This window comes from Lissotriton vulgaris, chromosome 11 (genome assembly GCF_964263255.1).
Source record: "Lissotriton vulgaris chromosome 11, aLisVul1.2, whole genome shotgun sequence".
NCBI lineage: Eukaryota > Metazoa > Chordata > Amphibia > Caudata > Salamandridae > Lissotriton > Lissotriton vulgaris.
The window spans coordinates 27,000,696-27,020,054 of NC_141699.1; the positions used below are offsets into that span (position 1 = coordinate 27,000,696).

The 19,359-nt window shown below is 48.2% G+C and overlaps 1 protein-coding gene across 7 annotated transcripts in view; it reads left to right on the forward strand.

The window, feature by feature from the left end:
• The window catches only part of RIMBP2 (RIMS binding protein 2), a 1,349,166-nt gene that overhangs the window by 1,227,108 nt on the left and 102,699 nt on the right, over positions 1-19,359 (forward strand). For all 7 annotated transcript variants that reach the window (XM_086942673.1, XM_086942667.1, XM_086942669.1 and 4 more), the window contains one exon: positions 7,397-7,468. In XM_086942673.1, the coding sequence (XP_086798799.1) occupies positions 7,397-7,468 (72 nt within the window). The remainder of the gene's footprint in view (positions 1-7,396; positions 7,469-19,359) is intronic.

Here is a 19,359-nt window from a genome sequence, read left to right on the forward strand (position 1 = left end):
CATAGGGAATGCTATTTATTAAATGGCGTCGATGCGAACTTGTGGCATGCAAAATCGAATTTCCAGTTGTTCTTTTTCTAAATAAGGTAGTCTCTAGCTTGTTATCCTGTATGTATACCTTGGTATCTAGGAAGTTTACATTGTTCGCACTGATTTCTGCTGTAAATTTGAGGTTTAGTTTGTTGATATTTATTTGTGCTACAAACTCCAGTGCTTCTGTCCTAGTGCCATGCCATATAATAAAAAGGTCGTCTATAAACCTAAACCACACCTTAATCTTGGTAGTCATGATCTCCGTGAATTCTGTCATGAGGACTAGCTTCTCCCACATGCCCATATGAAGGCAAGCGTAGCTCGGGGAGAAGCTAGCCCCGATTGCTACCCCCTGCACTTGGCAATATAACAAATGGTTAAACATGAAATAATTGTTGTATAGGCAAAATTCTATCATTGATGTTATCATTTCGCTGTGATACTTATAGATAGGGTCTCTAGTTGATAAATAATATTTTATCGCATTAATTCCATCTTCATGGGAGATGCTCGCGTATAATGAGGACACATCTAATGCCAATAATAAATATTCTTCATTCCATGTAAAGTCCTTGATTTTGTTTATAAAATCGCTTGTATCCCTGATGTACGAGGGTAAAGATTTTACATAGTCCTGTAAAAAATAATCAACATACACTGATGTCTTTTCTAGAATGCTATTCATCGCACTTATGATGGGACGCCCCGGAGGCTTTTTTTCATCCTTGTGGATTTTCGGGATGAAGTACATCGTGGGTACAACTGGGCTTTTATTTGTTAGATATTTCTGTTCATCCTCACTGATTCGTTTTTTACTGCGCCATCCTGAAAGTTTCTTGTAATATATTTGATACATTTCCTTTAATAATTTTATATCCGAGCGTTTATAGCATTTCCTGTCATTCAGTTGACTCATGGCTTCGATTTTGTAGTCCTCCTGTCCCCAAAGCACTACATTCCCTCCCTTATCGCTGTTTCTTATGATGACATCTCTGTGATTTTTTAATTTGTTCATTAGTTGGAAGTATTTGTGATCTTGGTTTCGATATTTTTGTGCGGTCAGTCCAATTTCTTTATCAAGTTTTTTGTAGTGATGATTTCATGATAAGTATCAATGGCATCATGAGTTGTGATAGGACAAAAAGGTGATTTCTGTTTAAATTTTGTCAGTCCTACTCCCTTAGTGCCACTTTCTCTGATTTGTGTGTTGGGCATATATATATATATACACACACACACACACCCCATATCTACAGGATAATACCTACAGATATAAACTATAGTCCATAGAGGAGCTAACTAGGCTCCATAGTTAGATTGCTTAAACGAAACATAATGCACATCCTGCGTTATTGAATATAGCAGAACAAAGTCTGAGGATGTACAATACAGATATGTAAACCAACAGAACAACAGAGAGAAGGGTACACCTTCCATAACACATTCTGAGTGACTCAGCATGAAGATAATGGCAATCGCTTAACGTCTCCTGTGAAAGACAAACCTCAGCCTGACCGCCCGGGGCTCGAGAGTGGGCCAGGCTGGCTCCCTCGTATGCGTGTGCTCCTGAAAAGGGACGTTTTAGACAAAACAAGGGAAAACCCAAAAGGAATAACACTAGGGTCCTTGGGCAGTAATCTATTACACAAGACAGAGGACCCTAGTACATTAGGATCATGCAAATGATAGACATATACTAAATAGTATGTATGACCTTTGTCCAGCCGGACAGGAATTTATTAATTAAATATTTTACTGGTTCATATAGTAAACATTTTATACAAAAGTGGGCACAGCCTGTGACCCACAAAGGACAAGACAAAACAAGTGAAAGCAAATTATGTAAAGGCGCACAAGGCGGTCTGTACTAGTATTCAGTTTTACAGACTTGGATTCATTTTTAGCAAACCATTGTTAAAGACATTTTGGTCATACATCCTGAAAAGGGACGGGCAGCAACTACACACACTCTCTTGAACGGGCCCACTTTGGCGAGGCACCGACGCTGATCCACTTCCTCCTCACCGCTGGCGACGGCCAGCATCCACCTCCTAGTGGGGGATGGGGTATTGCCTCTTGTCTGTGGCGCCTCCACTCGTGGTTCATGCCAGGCCCCAGCCCCGCTCACCAGGCCAGGCCCACTCGCAGCACTGCCCCTCTCCCCCACAAGCGAACATTTCAGAGCCAGGGGGGATGCACAGAGGCAAGTTCTTCAGCCTCTATTATCTAGGTCGTTGAGGGGCGGGGAAGGGGGTGGGGTGGGGTTGGTGGGAGACTCAGCACTCAAGCGGGTCACCATGACAATCCTAGCTCACTCTTCGTCGGGGCCATCGCAGGCCCAACACACACAAGATCGTGGCTCAGGGTGATGTAGATGCTCCCAACCCCTCGATTTACAGCTCCCTGCCTCTCCAGCAATGGGAGGTGCTGATACAAGTGCATACAGGCTTGGATGGGCAGGATTATTGAGGATGGTTAAGCTATTGATAAAAATCAAGAGTACGTAGAGGTGACTGGCCACAGGAGAGGGCACAGGTAGCTCTGCTGTTTCAGAGGAAGGGGCCCATAAAATAGTCATTTTGAAGGTCAGTAATAACCAGATATTCTCCTTGCTGCAGAAGAGAGATAATATTCTGAGGGGTAGTCCTACTGAAATTTCGATTCCTGAGGAATAGTTGAAGTCTCCACCCTCTCAACGTCTTCTATACTATGAATCACACAGTCCAAAGACATGCTGCATGTATGTATGTATGTATGTATAGGCATTTATATAGCGCACTACTTACCCGGAGGGTCCCAAGGCGCTTCGACCGCTGCGAAACCCTTCCTGGCTTCCCTGAGAGATGGTCCCTTAATGGGTATCTCCAGGGTGAGACCAGGCATCCCCGGCAGTCTGGTGGGGCCGTTAGTGAAGATGAGGCAAGCTAATGCCCAGAGTTGCCGAGTGTGATCGCTGATCAGAGTGGGCACCGAGGCGAGAGAATTATCGAGTCCGCTGACCCTGGTCCAGAAACCTGCCGCGCCGGGAATCGAACCCTGGTCCCGGGCCGTCCTCTGCTCTCGGGTCTGCCGCCTCTAACCAGTGAGCCACACTACTTCACTTCATGTAGGTTTTTGTTATACAAGGGGGGGGAGGGTTTACCCAATAAAGTCTCTGGGACTTGGGTGCTGTATGATACATAAAGAAGGGTCGCAGTGGGAAGTAAAACCAGTCGACACAATCAACACTGCAATTATTAAATATTGGCGGCGGTAGCATGGTGTTATGCAAACTTGTAGAGCATTAGCCGCTCCATCTTTGAATACTGGTTCAGTGGTTTGAAGCCAGTTTCATGTTTTGCCTATGCGTTCTTAGTTGTTGATATTATTGCTTGCACTATGACCAATTCTGCACATCCCTCTCTGCTCACATATACACCCCATCCCCATCCCACCCTTCTTTCCCTGGGGCACTCTAAAGATTGTGTTGCTAGAATAATGTATGCAGCCTGAATAACACTTTGTGATTAAATAACAGTGTGTTGAATGAATTGATTGTTTTCCTTTGTTAGTTTTTTTCTAATATTTATTGTATACTTTTGATACTTCCCACTGGGACCCCTCTTTATGTAGCATGTAGGTTTTTGGGCTCTTCCCTCCAGCAGCATACTTGGAATCTCCTGTTGAAGCTCCTTCTTATCACTGTCCGTCTCGTGTACTCAGGGGTGGGTTTTTATAATTCAGAATGCCTAGCACCCGTTCGCCTGACGTGATTCTGTTCTTTGGCATTAGTGTGTCAAACATACTTTGTCATATTTTCTGGACTATTGCTTCACTAGGATACTCCCCTGTTTATTGTTGACACACACACTCTCTCACTCATTCACACTGATCTCTGCTCAATCCTTGGGGCCTCACATCCTTAATTGTAACATTTCTGGCTTTCAGAAGGATACAGCCATCTTAAAATGCTTCTGTCTCTTAACCACCAATAGGAATAAGGGCAGCAAACATGTTTCTGTTTCAGATGTAATATCCTGTAGGGATTCACCTACATGTCTAACAATGAAGGAATTTCAGTCTGAGGCCACTGGATTTTCCTTCAATGTCTGGCTGGAAAGAAGTGCTGCTGAGCAATCCTAGTCTACAGAGATGGCAACACGTGCCAGCCCCTTGAACCCCTCCGCTGTATCTATTATCGCAGCAGATGGTAGCTCTCCTCTCAAGGTAGCACGGACCTGCACCCATTTATCTTTGGAATTAGGTCTGAATACATTGAGATGTTATTCAATATCTCTTGATCCTATCATGCCTGGAGCATTCACTGCCTTGTGGATGAAGCTGTACAGTTTGCTTGGAAAACTGATCTAATCTGTTATCATCCTAATCTCAGAGGCGCTTCAGGGAGACTGACATTGTCTCACCCTTGAGGTACGCAGAAGCGTATCAAGCTAAGGGGTCACAGCAGGAGAACTAGTCTGTATCCACAAATATTCCATAATTGTGATTAATTTGACCAGACCCCCTGGCTGCTCCCCAAGAAGTGACACATGAAGGTCATGGGTAAATTGAAACACTTTGAAGAAATCACTTCACAAGGGTGCAGTGCCATCTGGCAGAGTGTGTTGTGGGCCATCTGGCAGGGCCTGAGAAGCCTTCTTTTGGGTTGATTTAGTCATACCAATCATCTACCTCTTGCCTTGGTGGTGAAGTATTTATCCCTTTGGTGGCTTCTCCTGGAGCGTCCATAGATGCCGTCTCCTCACCGTCTGCTCTGGTGGAGTGGCAGGTGTGCAAACCAGAGGTTGCGCTAATCGATGCGGGGCAAGAGCCAGGCATCTGTTATAAAAACCATTCACCATCTGTTGCATATACAAGAGGAAATCAGCCTCAACCTGGAAAATGTGAAGTCCCACACATCCATGCAATGGCGCATGGGACGGATACTACGCTTACAGATATGCTCTTGGTCCCTACAAGTCTAGTTCCTTTGTCCTGTGTTTCAGTTGTCTTTCCTCCAGCTCCTCATAGTCTGTGTGGGGTTTATGTATGTCCACTTGATGCAGACTGCAGCAGTTTCACTCATGATCCAGTCCTTTCTCCTCCTCCTCTGTTTCCTGAACCGGTTGAGGTTAGGGAAGCACTTTAATGTGCTATGGGATACTATATGTGCCTCAGTCGCTGCTGATACTAAGATTGTTGAGAATGTATTACATTCTAAAAAGTTTTTGGGAAGTTGTGAGCTGCTCTAAAGAGGGTGAAATTACCCGACATGGTTGTGGGGCCAGGGGGTTGAGGGAGCAGCATTATCTGATGGCTATTTGCCTACCAGCAACAAGGACGTTGCCAGAGTTGGTCTTTTCATTAATAAGATGGTCAACAAGGACATTTGATCTATGGAGATGACCGTAGATACGGACACGTTTTTGTTAGGATGTCCAATCGTGGAAACTCCCCAAAAATAAATGTGTCTCCATTCTGAATCATTGCAATCTTTTTTCAGAAAAAGTCTGACTTGTGGTACTGTTTTTGGGAACATAAGAATGCACACAGATTAAGCACTTAGTTTATGTGGGCCATCCACAAAGTTATCTTTAGGCCAGTACTGGCATATAGTTTGAAAACTGTCTTCATGTATTGTGCCATTATGCTCAAGGCTTAGGAGAACATTTTCCCCGGCCCACACCTCAGCCACATATGCCAGATAAGACTGCGGACTGCAGCTGACCATGGAGACATCTAGGGGAGACATCTAGGAGATATGCAAACCAGAAACAAGCTAATTATCTGCTAGCCTTCAGCTGAAATTCAGAACAAAGATGGAGACTGGCTGTGTAGGGCAGGGACTCCCCCACACAACATGCAGTCGAGATTTAGGCTGTGGAAAGCACCTTCATCCCAATGGCTGAAGTTTAGCTATTTATGGGCTACTAATATACAATGCATATGTATATGAATTATGTATAATGTAACTAGTGCCCTTTTTCTCTCTGCCTTAATATTTTTCTTCACAGCTCCACTTATTCAAAATTTGCCATATCTCTCCTTCAAGAACCATCTGAAGTACTTCTTGGGTAAAAAACATATATAATTGCTTCTCTAGTTGCCTATTGAGAAATACATCATCTTTAAAACTGTATGTATGATCCATAAGACAGCGAACGTTGCCTGTCCAATCAATGTGAGATCCCAAATAAAAGCTCAACACTTCCACTCACCGAGTCAGATCCTCTTCGCAAGAACTTCTGAGGCTTAAAGTTCTTCCCCACAAGACTGGCAGCAGATCTCTTTCATACCTAGGCAATATCCTTTGCTGCCGCCTTCCCATGGAGCTCTTACATCTGCCCAATTATCAAGGCTTTCACAAAAGCATAAGACATTCTTCTTTACAGCTAATGTATAGACCTAGCTCCTTTTGTTACCATCAGAATGTCAACATAGTGATTTACTTAATTTCCACCAGTAGGTACCATAATACTACAGTATTCCTTATCCAATAGTCCCCAGTCCAAGATGGCTGTCCTAGAAAACAGTTATGGCAGAACGGGGCTGACCCAAACAAGTCAATGGCTGAAGGGGGCTGACCCAAACAAGCCACTGGCTGAAGGGGGCTGACCCAAACAAGCCACTGGCTGAAGGGGGCTAACTCAAATGAGCCTGTGGCTGAAGGAAAGTGGTCAAAATGAGCCACAGCTGAAGAGGGGGGCAACACAAATAAGCCACTGTCTCAAGAAGGCTGCGCCAAACAGGCCACTGGCTGCAGCCTACGCTCTATATGTGTGTTGTATAAAATATGTCTTTTGACTTCACCAGACATAAAAAGTGGACATTGAAGAGGGTAGCGATTGAGAACAGCTTTAGGCCTAACCACAAGGCAGGAAAACTGTCCAGGTGTGAAGGTTGAAACAGTCTGTTTTATGGGGCAAGGGGTTGGAGGGTGGCCGTGGCCCAGTGGAATGCATAACTGTGGCAGCCGTCAAAGATCTTTAACTTACAGCATTTTTCTATTAGAGGTTTTTCTTAATAACTGGTTAAAGTCTTGATCCAAACTAAGCTGGGAAGGGGGCATGGGTGGATGCATGAGAAACGGAAGATAAATACGCTGCATTAAGGAACATGCTGATACTTCAGTAGGTAATCAACAAATTACTCTGGAGCAAGGGTTTCATTTTCCTGCTTCATAAAATGCAACAACAAAAAAAGACCTGTCATCATATATGAATATCAACAAGATCGTCAAAACAACAAGCATTCGTTATTTCTACTGTACAAGGTAACTAAGGTCTCCAAACTAGCAGATACATTCACCAGTTTGGACCAAGTAAAAAAAAATGCTCCAACTATGAGCTCCAGAACTCATGTTTGTATTTTCCCTTTTTTACAGGCCGAGTTGACTTTCTGTACAGGCGACATTATCACCGTGTTTGGAGAGATCGACGATGATGGATTTTACTATGTAAGTTCTTGGTTATACCTGGGATTATTGAACAGTGCCTGTTCCTTACCGAAGCAAAAATGTATTCATCCAAGGTCCAGAACATCTGAAACAGGAACCAGAGTAAAGGCACTGTGCCTAGTACTGCTGTCTAACTCTGAACACACCACCAACATATTAGATGCCACAGTATCGGGGCTATCAAACGTCACCGAGATTAAACCTATTGATGAATGTAAGAAATTCAATTATTTGGTGTGGATGACCACCCAATTCAACTAATAATCACACCCCTTGTCAGGATGAACCCTCCAAATCACTAAGTTAACCTGAGATCAAACCCTGGTGGCTGTGGCACAGAGCACACAGGCTTAATTTAGGGCAATGTGTAAAGTATATATGAAGTACCAAATTAGTAATAAAGTAAAAATGCAAAACAATAAAAATCACAATCTGAGTTAGAAAACAGAGTGAAATGTAATGAACAAAACACCAACATGACGCAAATCCAATAAGGGGAACCAAAGATATGAATTTTAAAAGTTTTAAGTAAAAATATCACCAAGGAAAAGTAGAGTCCCAATGATAATCAATGCTGTGTTAGACCAGGACCAGGGTGCAATTTCAGGTTGACCGCAACGGAGCTTGGGCCAAATACACTATGAGGTCGTTTTCGATTTGGGAAAAAAAGCGTCCGTCCGAATCGTATCCATAGCTCTCTCCGTCCGAATCGTACACTTCCGTCTGAATCGCGTAGTATGACCCGTATCTCGTCAGTCCGTCTGAATCGTCGCGAACCATCCGAATTGCAATGGTGAAACCGTACGACAAGGACCCTTCACAGTGAACCGTACGATTCGTAAACATGCTGTACGACCCGACAAGTACAATCTGGGGTATGAGGACGCGATTCGTACGGTCCACGTCAGGTAAGGGGGTTCGTACGGAAAAGCACACAATCACATACACACCGTACGGTCTGTGCACCCTATGATCGCGGGGTACGGTGCGTATCCCTGCGATCCTGGGGTGTACGGACAGTACGGTTGGGATCGCAGGGTGTACGCACCGTACTGCCAGCGAACATGGGGTACGGTGCGTACACCCCATGATCGCAGGGGTACGCACCGTACCCCGCGATCATGGGGTGTACGGAAGGGGGGCGTTCCGTACCTGTTTCGGGGCAAACTCTGCTTTTACGGCTGTTTTCAGCTCCCGTAGAAAAAAGGTCGTATTTTACGTACCCGACACGAATCGCACTTGCTGGGTCAGAAAAACCAGCCCCGAACCGTACAGATGTCGCGTACAGCGGGTTCCGAGGGAGATTCGTACGGGGATTTGATTTGTACGGTCTCTTTACGATTCATACGGAGTCCAGCTCCTGGAACAAATCGTACTTAGTTGTTCGTAAGGGGGACGTTGCAGGGTACGATTCGTTTGGGAAAAACGCTCCGAACGGCTATTAGGAGCGGTTTTTCCCGAATCGGAATCGACCCCCAAGTGGATTGGTCCGGTGAAAGTCTAGAAGTCTGAAACTTTGAAAGTTTCTAAGTACCATAGCCTAGAGGTAACGTTATTAAATGTTCCAAACTTTCTTTTAGTGCCCAAACAACCACAGGTGTACTCTTCTAGAGCGCCCCCTCCTCCCCCCCCCCCAAAGACCTCAGGGAAGGCACCTGGAGACTCACAGGGTGTTAGGCAGAGGCCAATAACAAAGTTCAGTCCAAGTCCAGTTGCCACTAGTCGGCTATACACTTTATGGAAAAGGTCCCTTGCAGGTTTTGATGTCCCCGTAGGCCCCACAGAAGGTTAGAACTTTGGAGTCCACTTCTTTGTCCTAGGCAGAAGGGGGAGTAGGTCTAGCCCTTCTGAGCTCCTCTAAGGTCACAGACAGCAGGTCTAGTCCACTTTTTATTCTTCCGCAGATCCAGAAGTATTCTGAAGTGGGTGCCTGGAGGTGTGACTCCTGGGAACTCACCAACATATGGGTAAAATTTCCTGGAGCACACCCTACCCACTTTTTCATTCGTTCATGTTTGACGTATTGCAAACAATCCCAAAGTACATGTATTAGGGCATTTCAAAGATGGCGAAATTCTTTAGCCACACTAATCTTGGGTCTTGACGGGTGGAAATATGTGTGGGCGTGTCATAGATAAATCACCAGTTTTCTCCCCCCTTTAACTGTAAAATCCAGTTTGAAGCAGGTACTGTATACACAACAAACCCAGAGACAGACGTCTGGTAGAAAAAAAAGCAGGGTCCTTCAGCAACTAGACTATGGATACACAAGAATTGTCCTGGCATTTTGCTCTTTCCCTTTCATATATAGCAAAATGTTACATGTGGCTCAACAGACCTGACAAGCAGGATTTGACACTTTAATCTCATAAACGGTCCCTACAGCCCCCACAACGCATTCTGTTGAGCTTAGAGGAGTCATCTCTCCCCATTCAGGTCATCCTATTGTTTGCTCATGGAAGGCAATTCACACCTTGTTCACACATATTGAAGGTTGAGCACAGGCCAAGAGCTGGCAGAGGCTTATGATAGTCCAGGTAGGTAAAGGGAAACAGTTACTTTTCCTTAATATTTATTACAAATTTGACTTCACAGTGCATTATATTGCATTTTAATAACTATTCAAAATAGTGGTTTAAATACGGTTCTAGCTGGTTCCAATCCTGAGATACAGTATTACTACTTTAGCCTGTACTCTGGTTTTCTAAATCAGACAGCTAGGCATGCCACAATGAAAAGAAAAGGCTACTTAGCCAGTATGCATCAGTTCTTGGCATGTAGAGCTGTAGATTCACATGCTTTCCATAGCCTGCCATCTAGTGTTGGGTCCGGATGTTTGCACTTTGTTTTACTTCGAAGAAGTCTTTTCCAGTCACGAGGTAGGTGACTCCTCTTTTCAGTGATACCGTGCATGGGCATCGACTCCATTGTTAGATTGTTTTCCAGCAGAGGGTGATAATGGAGTTAGTAAGAGTAGTAGAATAGGCATGTCGTATGTGTATGTATCTAAGTAGAATATTACTGCTACAGGTATAGGAACCTGGGGAGGCGGGATGGAGCATGTGAATCTACAGCTCTAAATGCCAAGTACAGATGCATACTGGGTAAGTAGCATTTTCCGTTTGAGGCATGTGAGCTGTAGATCACATGCTTTGCATAGACTATACAGGAGTAATCTCCCAAACTGGTGGCTAACCTTCAGCTGTTGCTGTGGTTTGAAATAGTGTACATAGAACTGCCCGCCTACATTAGCTTGCTGTCTTGCTAACCCATATACACAATATTGTTTTGTGAATGTGTGAGGTGTAGACCATGTTGCAGCCTTGCAGATGTCATCTATGAGGATGTTTCTTAAGAAAGCCATAGAAGCCCCTAGTTTGCGAGTGGAATGCGCTCTAGCGGGAACTGTTAATGTTCTTTTTGCTTTTGCATAGGTTGTTTGAATGCATTTGACTATCCACTGTGCAATGCCTGATTTTGAAATGGGATTGCCTTTATGAGGTGAAGCAAAGGCAACAAGAGTTGTTTAGTCTTAAGGAAAGGTTTTGTCCTTTCTATGTAAGAGTAAAGTCCTTTTAACATCTAAGGTGCGTAGAGCACGTTCTGCCACTGAATCTGGTTGAGGGAAGAACACAGGCAACTCTACAGATTGGTTGATATGGAAGGCAGAAATTACTTCGTGTAGAAATTTAGGATTAGTCCGAAGAACCACTTTGTTTTGCTGTGCTTGTAAAAAAGGTTCTTCTATGGTTAGTGCCTGAAGCTCACCCACTCTCTTCAGTGATGTAATAGCAATGAGGAAAGCAATTTTCCAAGTGACAATACTGGGAATGGTGGAAGTCTTGGGGGAATAACTCTTTTGAGTCCTTCCATAAATGCCTTAATAACAGGCACTCTGAAAAAGACAGATGTTGCATATTTTGAAGGTATGTAGCTATTGCAGCGAGATGTAAGCGTATGGATGAGTACGCTAAATTTGAATGTTGTAAATGCAGTAAATAGCAAATGATGCTCTGCATTGAAGCATCAAGTGGGTTGATTTGGTTGTTATTACAATAAATAACAAACCGCTTTCACCTTGTTGCATAGCAAGCCCTTGTAGTAGGACGTCTAGCCTCTTTGATAATGTTCATGCAGTCTGGCGAAAGATTGAGGTAGCCAAACTATATGACTTCAGGTGCCAGATTGCAAGGTTGAGATGACCGGGATCTGGGTGTCTTCTCTCTCCACAACTCTGCGTGAGGAGATTGGATGTGAGATGTCGTTTTTGATGAGGAACTAGAAGGAGCTCCAACAGGGTGGTGAACCATGGTTGACAAGCCCATGTGGGAGCTACTAGGATTAGTGTCAGGGATCAATCAATCAATCAATCAATCAATCAATCAATCAAGAGATTTGTAAAGCGCGCTACTTACCCATGAGGGTCTCAAGGCGCTGAAGGAGGGGGGGGAACGCTACTGTTCGAAGAGCCAGGTCTTGAGGAGTTTTCTGAAGGCGAGTATGTCTTCGGTCTGACGTAGGTGGGTAGGAAGGGTGTTCCAGGTCTTGGCGGTGAGGTAGGAGAAGGATCTGCCACTGGAGGTAGTTTGTTGGATGCAGGGGACGGTGGCGAGGGCGAGGCTGGCGGAGCGGAGCTGGCGGGTGGGGGTGTGGAAGTTGAGTCTGCTATTCAGGTAGGCTGGTCCGGCATTGTGGAGTGCTTTGTGTGCATGGGTGAGGAGTTTGAAGGTGATCCTCTTGTCGACGGGGAGCCAGTGTAGGTTCCTCAGGTGGGGGGTGATGTGGCAGCGGCGGGGTGCGTTGACGATCAGTCGGGCGGAGGCATTTTGGATGCGCTGTAGTCGTTGTAGGTGTTTGGCTGGGATTCCGGCGTACAGTGCGTTGCCGTAGTCCAGCCTGCTGCTGACGAGGGCCTGTGTCACCGTTCTTCTTGTTTCGGCCGGGATCCATTTGTAGATCCTGCAAAGGGTGCGGAGGGTGTTGTAGCAGGAGGAGGAGACGGCGTTGACCTATTTGGACATAGAGAGGGTGGAGTCGAGGATGATTCCCAGGTTGCGTGCGTGGTCGGTGGGTGTCGGTGCTGTCCCCAGAGTGGTAGGCCACCAGGAGTCGTCCCAGGCTGAGGGGTTGGGCCAGAGGATGAGGACCTCCGTCTTGTCCGAGTTCAGTTTCAGACGGCTGCTCCTCATCCAATCGGCGATGGCCTTCATTCCGTCGTGGATGTTGGTTTTGGCGGTGCGTGGGTCCTTGGTGAGGGAGAGAATGAGCTGAGTATCGTCGGCGTAGGAGATGATGTTGAGGTTGTGGTGGCGGGCCACTTGTGCGAGGGGGGCCATGTAGATGTTGAACAGCGTCGGGCTGAGGGAGGAGCCCTGGGGGACGCTGCAGATGATGTCGGTGGCTTCGGATCGGAAAGGCGGGAGGCGGACGCTCTGTGATCTGCCGGAGAGGAAGGAAGTGGTCCAGTCGAGGGCCTTCTCTTGGAAACCGGCTTCATGGAGGCGAGTCTTTAGTGTGCGATGGCAGACCGTGTCGAAGGCGGCAGATAGGTCCAGGAGGATGAGGGCTGATGTTTCGCCGTTGTCCAATTGGCGCCTGCTGTCGTCTGTGGCGGCGATGAGGGCTGTCTTGGTGCTGTGGTTTCGTCTGAATCCGGATTGGGATGGGGCCAGGATGTTGTTGTCTTCTAGGTGTCCTCATTAGAGAATCAGGCTGAAAAACTCGATGAATGGCTGCGTCAGGCTAGCGACAAAGCTGCCCCCTTCAAAAGAATTACAGCTATGCGCCCCCACGACGCTCAACGTTGGTTTACGGACCAACTTAAAGCGGACAAACTCGCCCTGCGGCAAACTGAACGCCGCTGGCGTCGCCATTACGATCCTCAGCTCAAACTTGTTTACATTGAGACCTTAAAATCTTACAAACAATCTATCTTGGCAGCCAAGACGGCATATTTTTCACAAAAAATCTTGAATTCAAATAACAAAACGAAAGATATCTTCTCAATTGTAAATGAGCTCTCCCTACCTGATAGAGTCACCCCCCAACCTCAGCCGACCCAAATCCTCTGTGATTCGCTCAATTCTTATTTCATAGAAAAAATCACTACAATAAAAAATAATATCCCAACCCCGGCATCTCCTACTTCTCCTCCTCTTCCCCCTACAAACATTAGCATCTTGACTGAATTCCCACCTATATCTCTACAAGAGTTTGCCTCCCTCCTTCATAAAGTCAGCTCGGGATCCCCCAATGATTGCTGTCCCCCGCAGGTCCTGAAAGGAGCCTTTCTTGCATGCCCAGGCCCCCCTCTAGCATTACTTAACAACTCCCTTGCTACCGGGGAGGTCCCATCCTCTTTCAAGCAAGCTGCAGTCTTACCAATCTTAAAGAAACCTAATGCAGACCCTACAATACTTAGTAACTACAGACCCATTTCCCTCCTCCCCTACCTAGGAAAGATCTAGGAGACCTACGTTACCCGCTGTTTGAGCTCTTTCATAGAGAAATCATCTTTCCTAGACCCTCAACAAGCGGGATTCAGACCCCTCCACTCCACCGAGGCGGTCATAGTAGCAGTCATGGACACCCTCAGGAAAGGCGCTGACAAAAACACCTCTCAAGCCCTTGTCCTATTAGATCTCTCGGCGGCATTTGACACGGTCGATCACACCATCTTGATCGACCGTGTCCACAACGCCGGCATTCAGGGAGTGGCCCTTGACTGGCTCAGATCTTTCCTTCACCAGCGTTCACAGTCCGTTCACCTCTCCACTTTTTCCGCACCCTACACTTCCCTTCCCTGCGGTGTCCCACAGGGCTCTGCACTATCCCCTCTCCTTTTTAATTTGTATCTCCAACCACTTTTAGTCTCCCTCCGCAACTCCCCGGTCACAATCTTTAATTACGCGGACGACCTTCAGTTAATTTTTCCCATAGACTTCCTCCCCTCCTCCCGTATTAATTTCCAGTCCACCATGCTGACCATCGCGGAGTGGATGTATCACAGCCACTTAAAGCTGAACCCTACCAAAACTGAGCTCGTCTTGGTAGGCGGCCCCAATCACCCATGGAATGCCACCTTCTGGCCTACATCTCTGGGGACTGCACCCACTCCTGTGAGCTCAGTCAAAAGCCTGGGGGTGATCATCTCCGAAGATCTATCAATGAGACCACACATCAATGCGGTTACCTCTGCCTGTTTCTTCCACCTCAGGCGGATCCGCAAGATCAGCAGGTTTCTTACCAAAGAGGCCCTGACCCAAGTTGTCATCGCGCTCATCACCTCCAGGCTCGATTATGCCAACACTCTGTACGCAGGAATTCCTGCATGTCACCTCCACCGACTTCAGCTGGTGCAGAATCAGGCTGCTCGCCTGATTTTCCGCCAGCCCAAACACCAGCACGTCACTCCCCTCCTCCGCAGTCTGCATTGGCTCCCTGTTTCCAAACGCTGCACTTTCAAACTGGCATGCACTACCTTTAAGGCCCTTTCGGACGCAGCTCCCAGGTTCATTTCTTCGGCCTTGTCCCGTCACATCCCTTCTAGAGCTCTTCGCTCAGCATCACTAAACCTCCTCGAGGTCCTAAGATTTAAAAGAAAAAAGCACGGTGGCCTGAGCTGCTCTGTCCTGGCCCCCTCCACCTGGAACTCCCTACCTTCTTCTCTCCGTCTCTGCCCAAAGTACGACTGTTTCCGTACACTTTTAAAAACCCTGCTCTTTCAAGCTGCTTATGATTAACCCCTCACCCTGGATTAACGCTATATGTCAATGTGCGCCAAGAAACCGATGGTGATAGTGCGCGTTATAAATAATTTTAATAGAATAATAGAATAGAATAGGTGGAGGGTCAGCTGCATGTTGACGATTTTCTCGATGACCTTCGCCGGGAACGGGAGCAGGGAGATGGGCCAGAGGTTTTTGAGGTCTTTGGGGTCCATCTTGGGCTTCTTGAGGAGGGCAGTGATTTTGCCGTGCTTCCAGCTTTCCGGGAATGTCGCGGTTTCGAACGAGATGTTGATGACCTTCCGTAGTTGGGGTGCGATGGCTGCGCCTGCCTTGTTGAATATGTGGTGTGGGCACGGGTCCGTCGGAGATCCTGAGTGGATGGAGTTCATGACCTTGCGTGTTTCGTCATCGCAGACGTTGGACCAGGAGGTTGGTGCTCTGATGGTCTTCGCAGGAGGGGTAGGGTCTGGTGCGGTTGGGTCGGTTGTGGCGTTGAAGCTGTCATGGATGTCAGCGATCTTGCGGTGGAAGAAGTTGGCGAGGGAGTCGCACAGTTCCTGTGAGGGCGGGATGTCGTTGGCGTTGGCGCTGGGGTTGGAGAGTTCTTTTACGATGCCGAAGAGCTCTTTGCTGTCGTGTGAGTTGTTGTCCAGTCGGTCTTTGAAGGAGGACCTCTTAGCTGATCTGATGAGGTGGTGGTGTCTGCGGGTGGCGTCCTTGTGGGCTGCGTGGTTGTCCGGTGTGCAGGAGTGGAGCCATCTCTTCTCCAGTTTCCGGCATGCGCGCTTGGAGGCCAGGAGCTCGTCGGTGAACCAGGAGGCTCTCTTGCTGGCGTGGTTGTTGGGGGGTTTCTTCAGTGGGGCGAGGGTGTTGGCACAGTCTTTGATCCACTGTCTGAGGTTGCGGGCTGCGGCGTCCGGGTTGGTGGGTTGGTTCAGGGAGAGGGTTGTGGTCATCTGGTCTTCGGTGATTTTGCTCCAGCAGCCGCAAGGCAGCTGTTGGGTGCGGTGGTGCGTGGCAGGTTTTTTGAACGTGAAGTGAATGCAGTGGTTGTCTGTCCCCAGTGGGGTTCGGTGGTGTGGTTGAAGGAGACGTGGGTGCTTGTGGTGAAGACGGCGTCCAGCGTGTGGCCGGCAAAGTGGGTGGGTGTGGTGACGAGTTGTCTGAGGCCTAGGTTGGCGAGGTTGTCGATCAGTGTGGCGGAGTTGGCGTCGTTGTTGTTCTCGAGGTGGAAGTTCAGATCCCCAAGGAGGATGTAGTCAGTGGAGGCGAGAGCGTGGGTGCTGGCGAGGTCGGCGATGGAGTCGCTTAACTGAACTGGGCACAGGGTCCGGGAGGTCTGTAGACGAGCGTCCCTCTGAGGGTGGTGTTGGTGTCGGTGTGGATCTGGAAGTGCAGGTGCTCAGCAGTGTTGAGGGTGTCGTCTGCGTGGGTGGTGACCTTGAGGGTGGATTTGTGGACAATGGCAATTCCTCCTCCGATGTCGTTGGCGCGGTCCCTGCGGGTGATCTTGTAGCCGTCTGGGATGCCAATGGCGATGTCTGGAGCCGAGGAGTTGTTCCACCACGTCTCAGTCAGGAAGGCTACGTCCGGGGTGGTGTTGTCGAGTAGGTCCCAGAGTTTGACGGCGTGTTTGCGTGCAGAGCGGGTGTTGAAGAGTATGCAGCGGAGGTGGTTGGCTCTGGTCCTTGATGGTTTGGTGGTTCTGTTGCAGGTGAAGCTGCATTTGCGGCAGGAGAAGGGTCCGTGGGTGTGTTTCGGGGCGGCCTGGATGCATTGTTAGTCTCGGCCGGTGTTGAGAGCGTGGAGGGAGTCGGCGTCGTAGCTGTGTTCGGGTCCGGTGCGATGGGGTGCGCGGGGGCCCTGGGTTCTGGCGATGGGCGTGGTCCAGGAGCGGACGGGCGCAGACGGGCTTGCCTCTGGCGCGCCACCAGCGCGGCCGCGCATCGGCCTACATTAAGAAGGGTGGAGGGAGGGAGGAGCAGCTGGGAGGCAGGTGGCGGGAGGCGAATGGGAGAGGATGGGGCGGGGCCGCAGGGGACGAATCACCGGGGAAATGAATGCGGGGGCGGGAGGGGGGAGAAAAGGCAGGGAGAGACGGGCACTAGAAAACAACAGGCAGTGAAAAAAACAAGGCAAAGAGAAACACAAAGCAAAGACTAAAGGCAGAATACCGATACAGTACAGGCAGAAAAGCAGGTGGCAAGATACAAAAGGAAATCATGGAGAAAGAAAACAGACGGAGAAAAAAGGTCAGACTAGATACTTACCGCCCACCAGGGATGAGGCGCAGGCGGGAGCCTGCGGGTGGAGGAGGGCCTTGAACTTCCAGCAGCGGCGAGGGGCAGCAGGCAGAGGGTACAGCACTAGCAGGGAGCGCTGGAGCTGTGGGGGAGCGACCTGGCCTGAGAACAGGTCAAGGTTCGCACCCTCGTCGTGCAGCGGCCTGCATTAAGAAGGGTGGAGGGAGGGAGGAGCAGCTGGGAGGCGGGTGGCAGGAGGCGAATTGGAAAGGATGGGGGCTGGGCCGCAGCGGCGGCAAAGGAATGCGGGGGGCGGCTGTGGGGAGAAAAAGGCAGGGAGAGACGGGCACTAGAAAACAACAGGCAGTGAGAAAAACAAGACAAAGAGAAACACAGAGCAAAGACTAAAGGCAGAATACAGATACAGTACAGGCAGAAAAGCAGGTGGCAAGTAGAAACGGAAATCAAGGAGAAAGAAAACAGACGGAGGAAAAAGGTCAGACTAAATACTTACCGCCCACCACTGGGCCACAAGGGATGAGGCGCAGGCGGGAGCCTGCGGGTGGAGGAGGGCCTCGAAATTCCAGCAGTGGCAAGGGGCAGCAGGCAGAGGGTGCAGCACTACCAGGGAGCGGTGGGGAAGCGACCTGGCCTGAGAACAGGTCATGGTTCGCCTGCCTGAGCTTCATTACCACTAGCGGAATGAGTGGGAGAAGCGGAAAAGCGTAGGCAAATATTCCTGACCAGTTCATCCATAGTGCATTGCTTTTGGACAATGGGTGTGGATACCAGGAGGTGAAGCTTGGAGATTTTGCAACAGATCTATTTCTGGGAAGCCCCGCATCTGAAAGAACAGAAGGAGAACTTGAGGGTGGAGTTCTCACTTGTGAATCTGTTGTCTCCGTCTGCTGAGCAGATCTGCGGTCTGCTTGTCTACTCCGGGAAAGTGTTCTGCGAGGAGATATATTTTGTGACGTATGGCCCACCTCCAGATGATCTGAGCAAGTTGTGACAGCTGGAGAGAGTGGGCCCCTCCCCCACCCTGTTTCTGTATATAATAAATGGCTGTCATGTTGCCTGTGCGTATCAGGACAGCCTTGTCTACAAGGTGAACTTGAAAGGCTTTGAGCGCTAGAAATACTGCTAGAAGCTCTAGATGATTTATGTGAAGCTGCTTTTGCTGTAGGCTTCACATGCCATTGGAAATGAGCTCCCTATTCAGTGAGCGATGCATCTGCTGTTAGCAATATCCGTGGAACCAGGTCGACGAAAGGCTGCCCTTTAGAAAGGTTTTGTGGATTCCACCACTGCAGAGAGTGATGAGTGCAGCCTTCCACCAACACTAGATCAGATAACTGACCCAGAGACTGATTCCACTGACGTGCTAAGCATTCTTGAAGGGGACGCATTTGAAGTCTTGCATAGGGGACTATTAGGATGCAGGACGCCATCATTCCTAGTAACTGTATGAACACCCCAGCTGGCAATGAGTGTTGAGGCTGGAACTGGGAAACTAGAGTTTGAATGTGGCAGATTCTGACCGGATTGGGACAGGCCACAGCCTTTTGTGTATCAAGAGCGGCTCCCAAGTACATTTGCGTGTTGGAGGGTTGGAGATGGGACTTGGACAGATTTACTGTGAAACCAAGACCATGGAGCAGCTGCACTGTTTTGTACATGTGTTGTAGACAGTTTGCTTGTGAGCTGGCTTTTATGAGCTAGTCGTGTAAGTGTGGGAAGAAGTGAATGTGTTGCCTTCGTAGATGAGTTGCGACTACTACCAGGCAGTTGGTGAATGCTCTGGGAGCAGTAGTGACTCCGAATGGGAGCACTTTGAATTGGTAATGTTGTCCCACTACCAAAAACCTGAGGTATCTGCGATGAGCTGGGCGTATTGGAATGTGGAAGCAGGCATCCT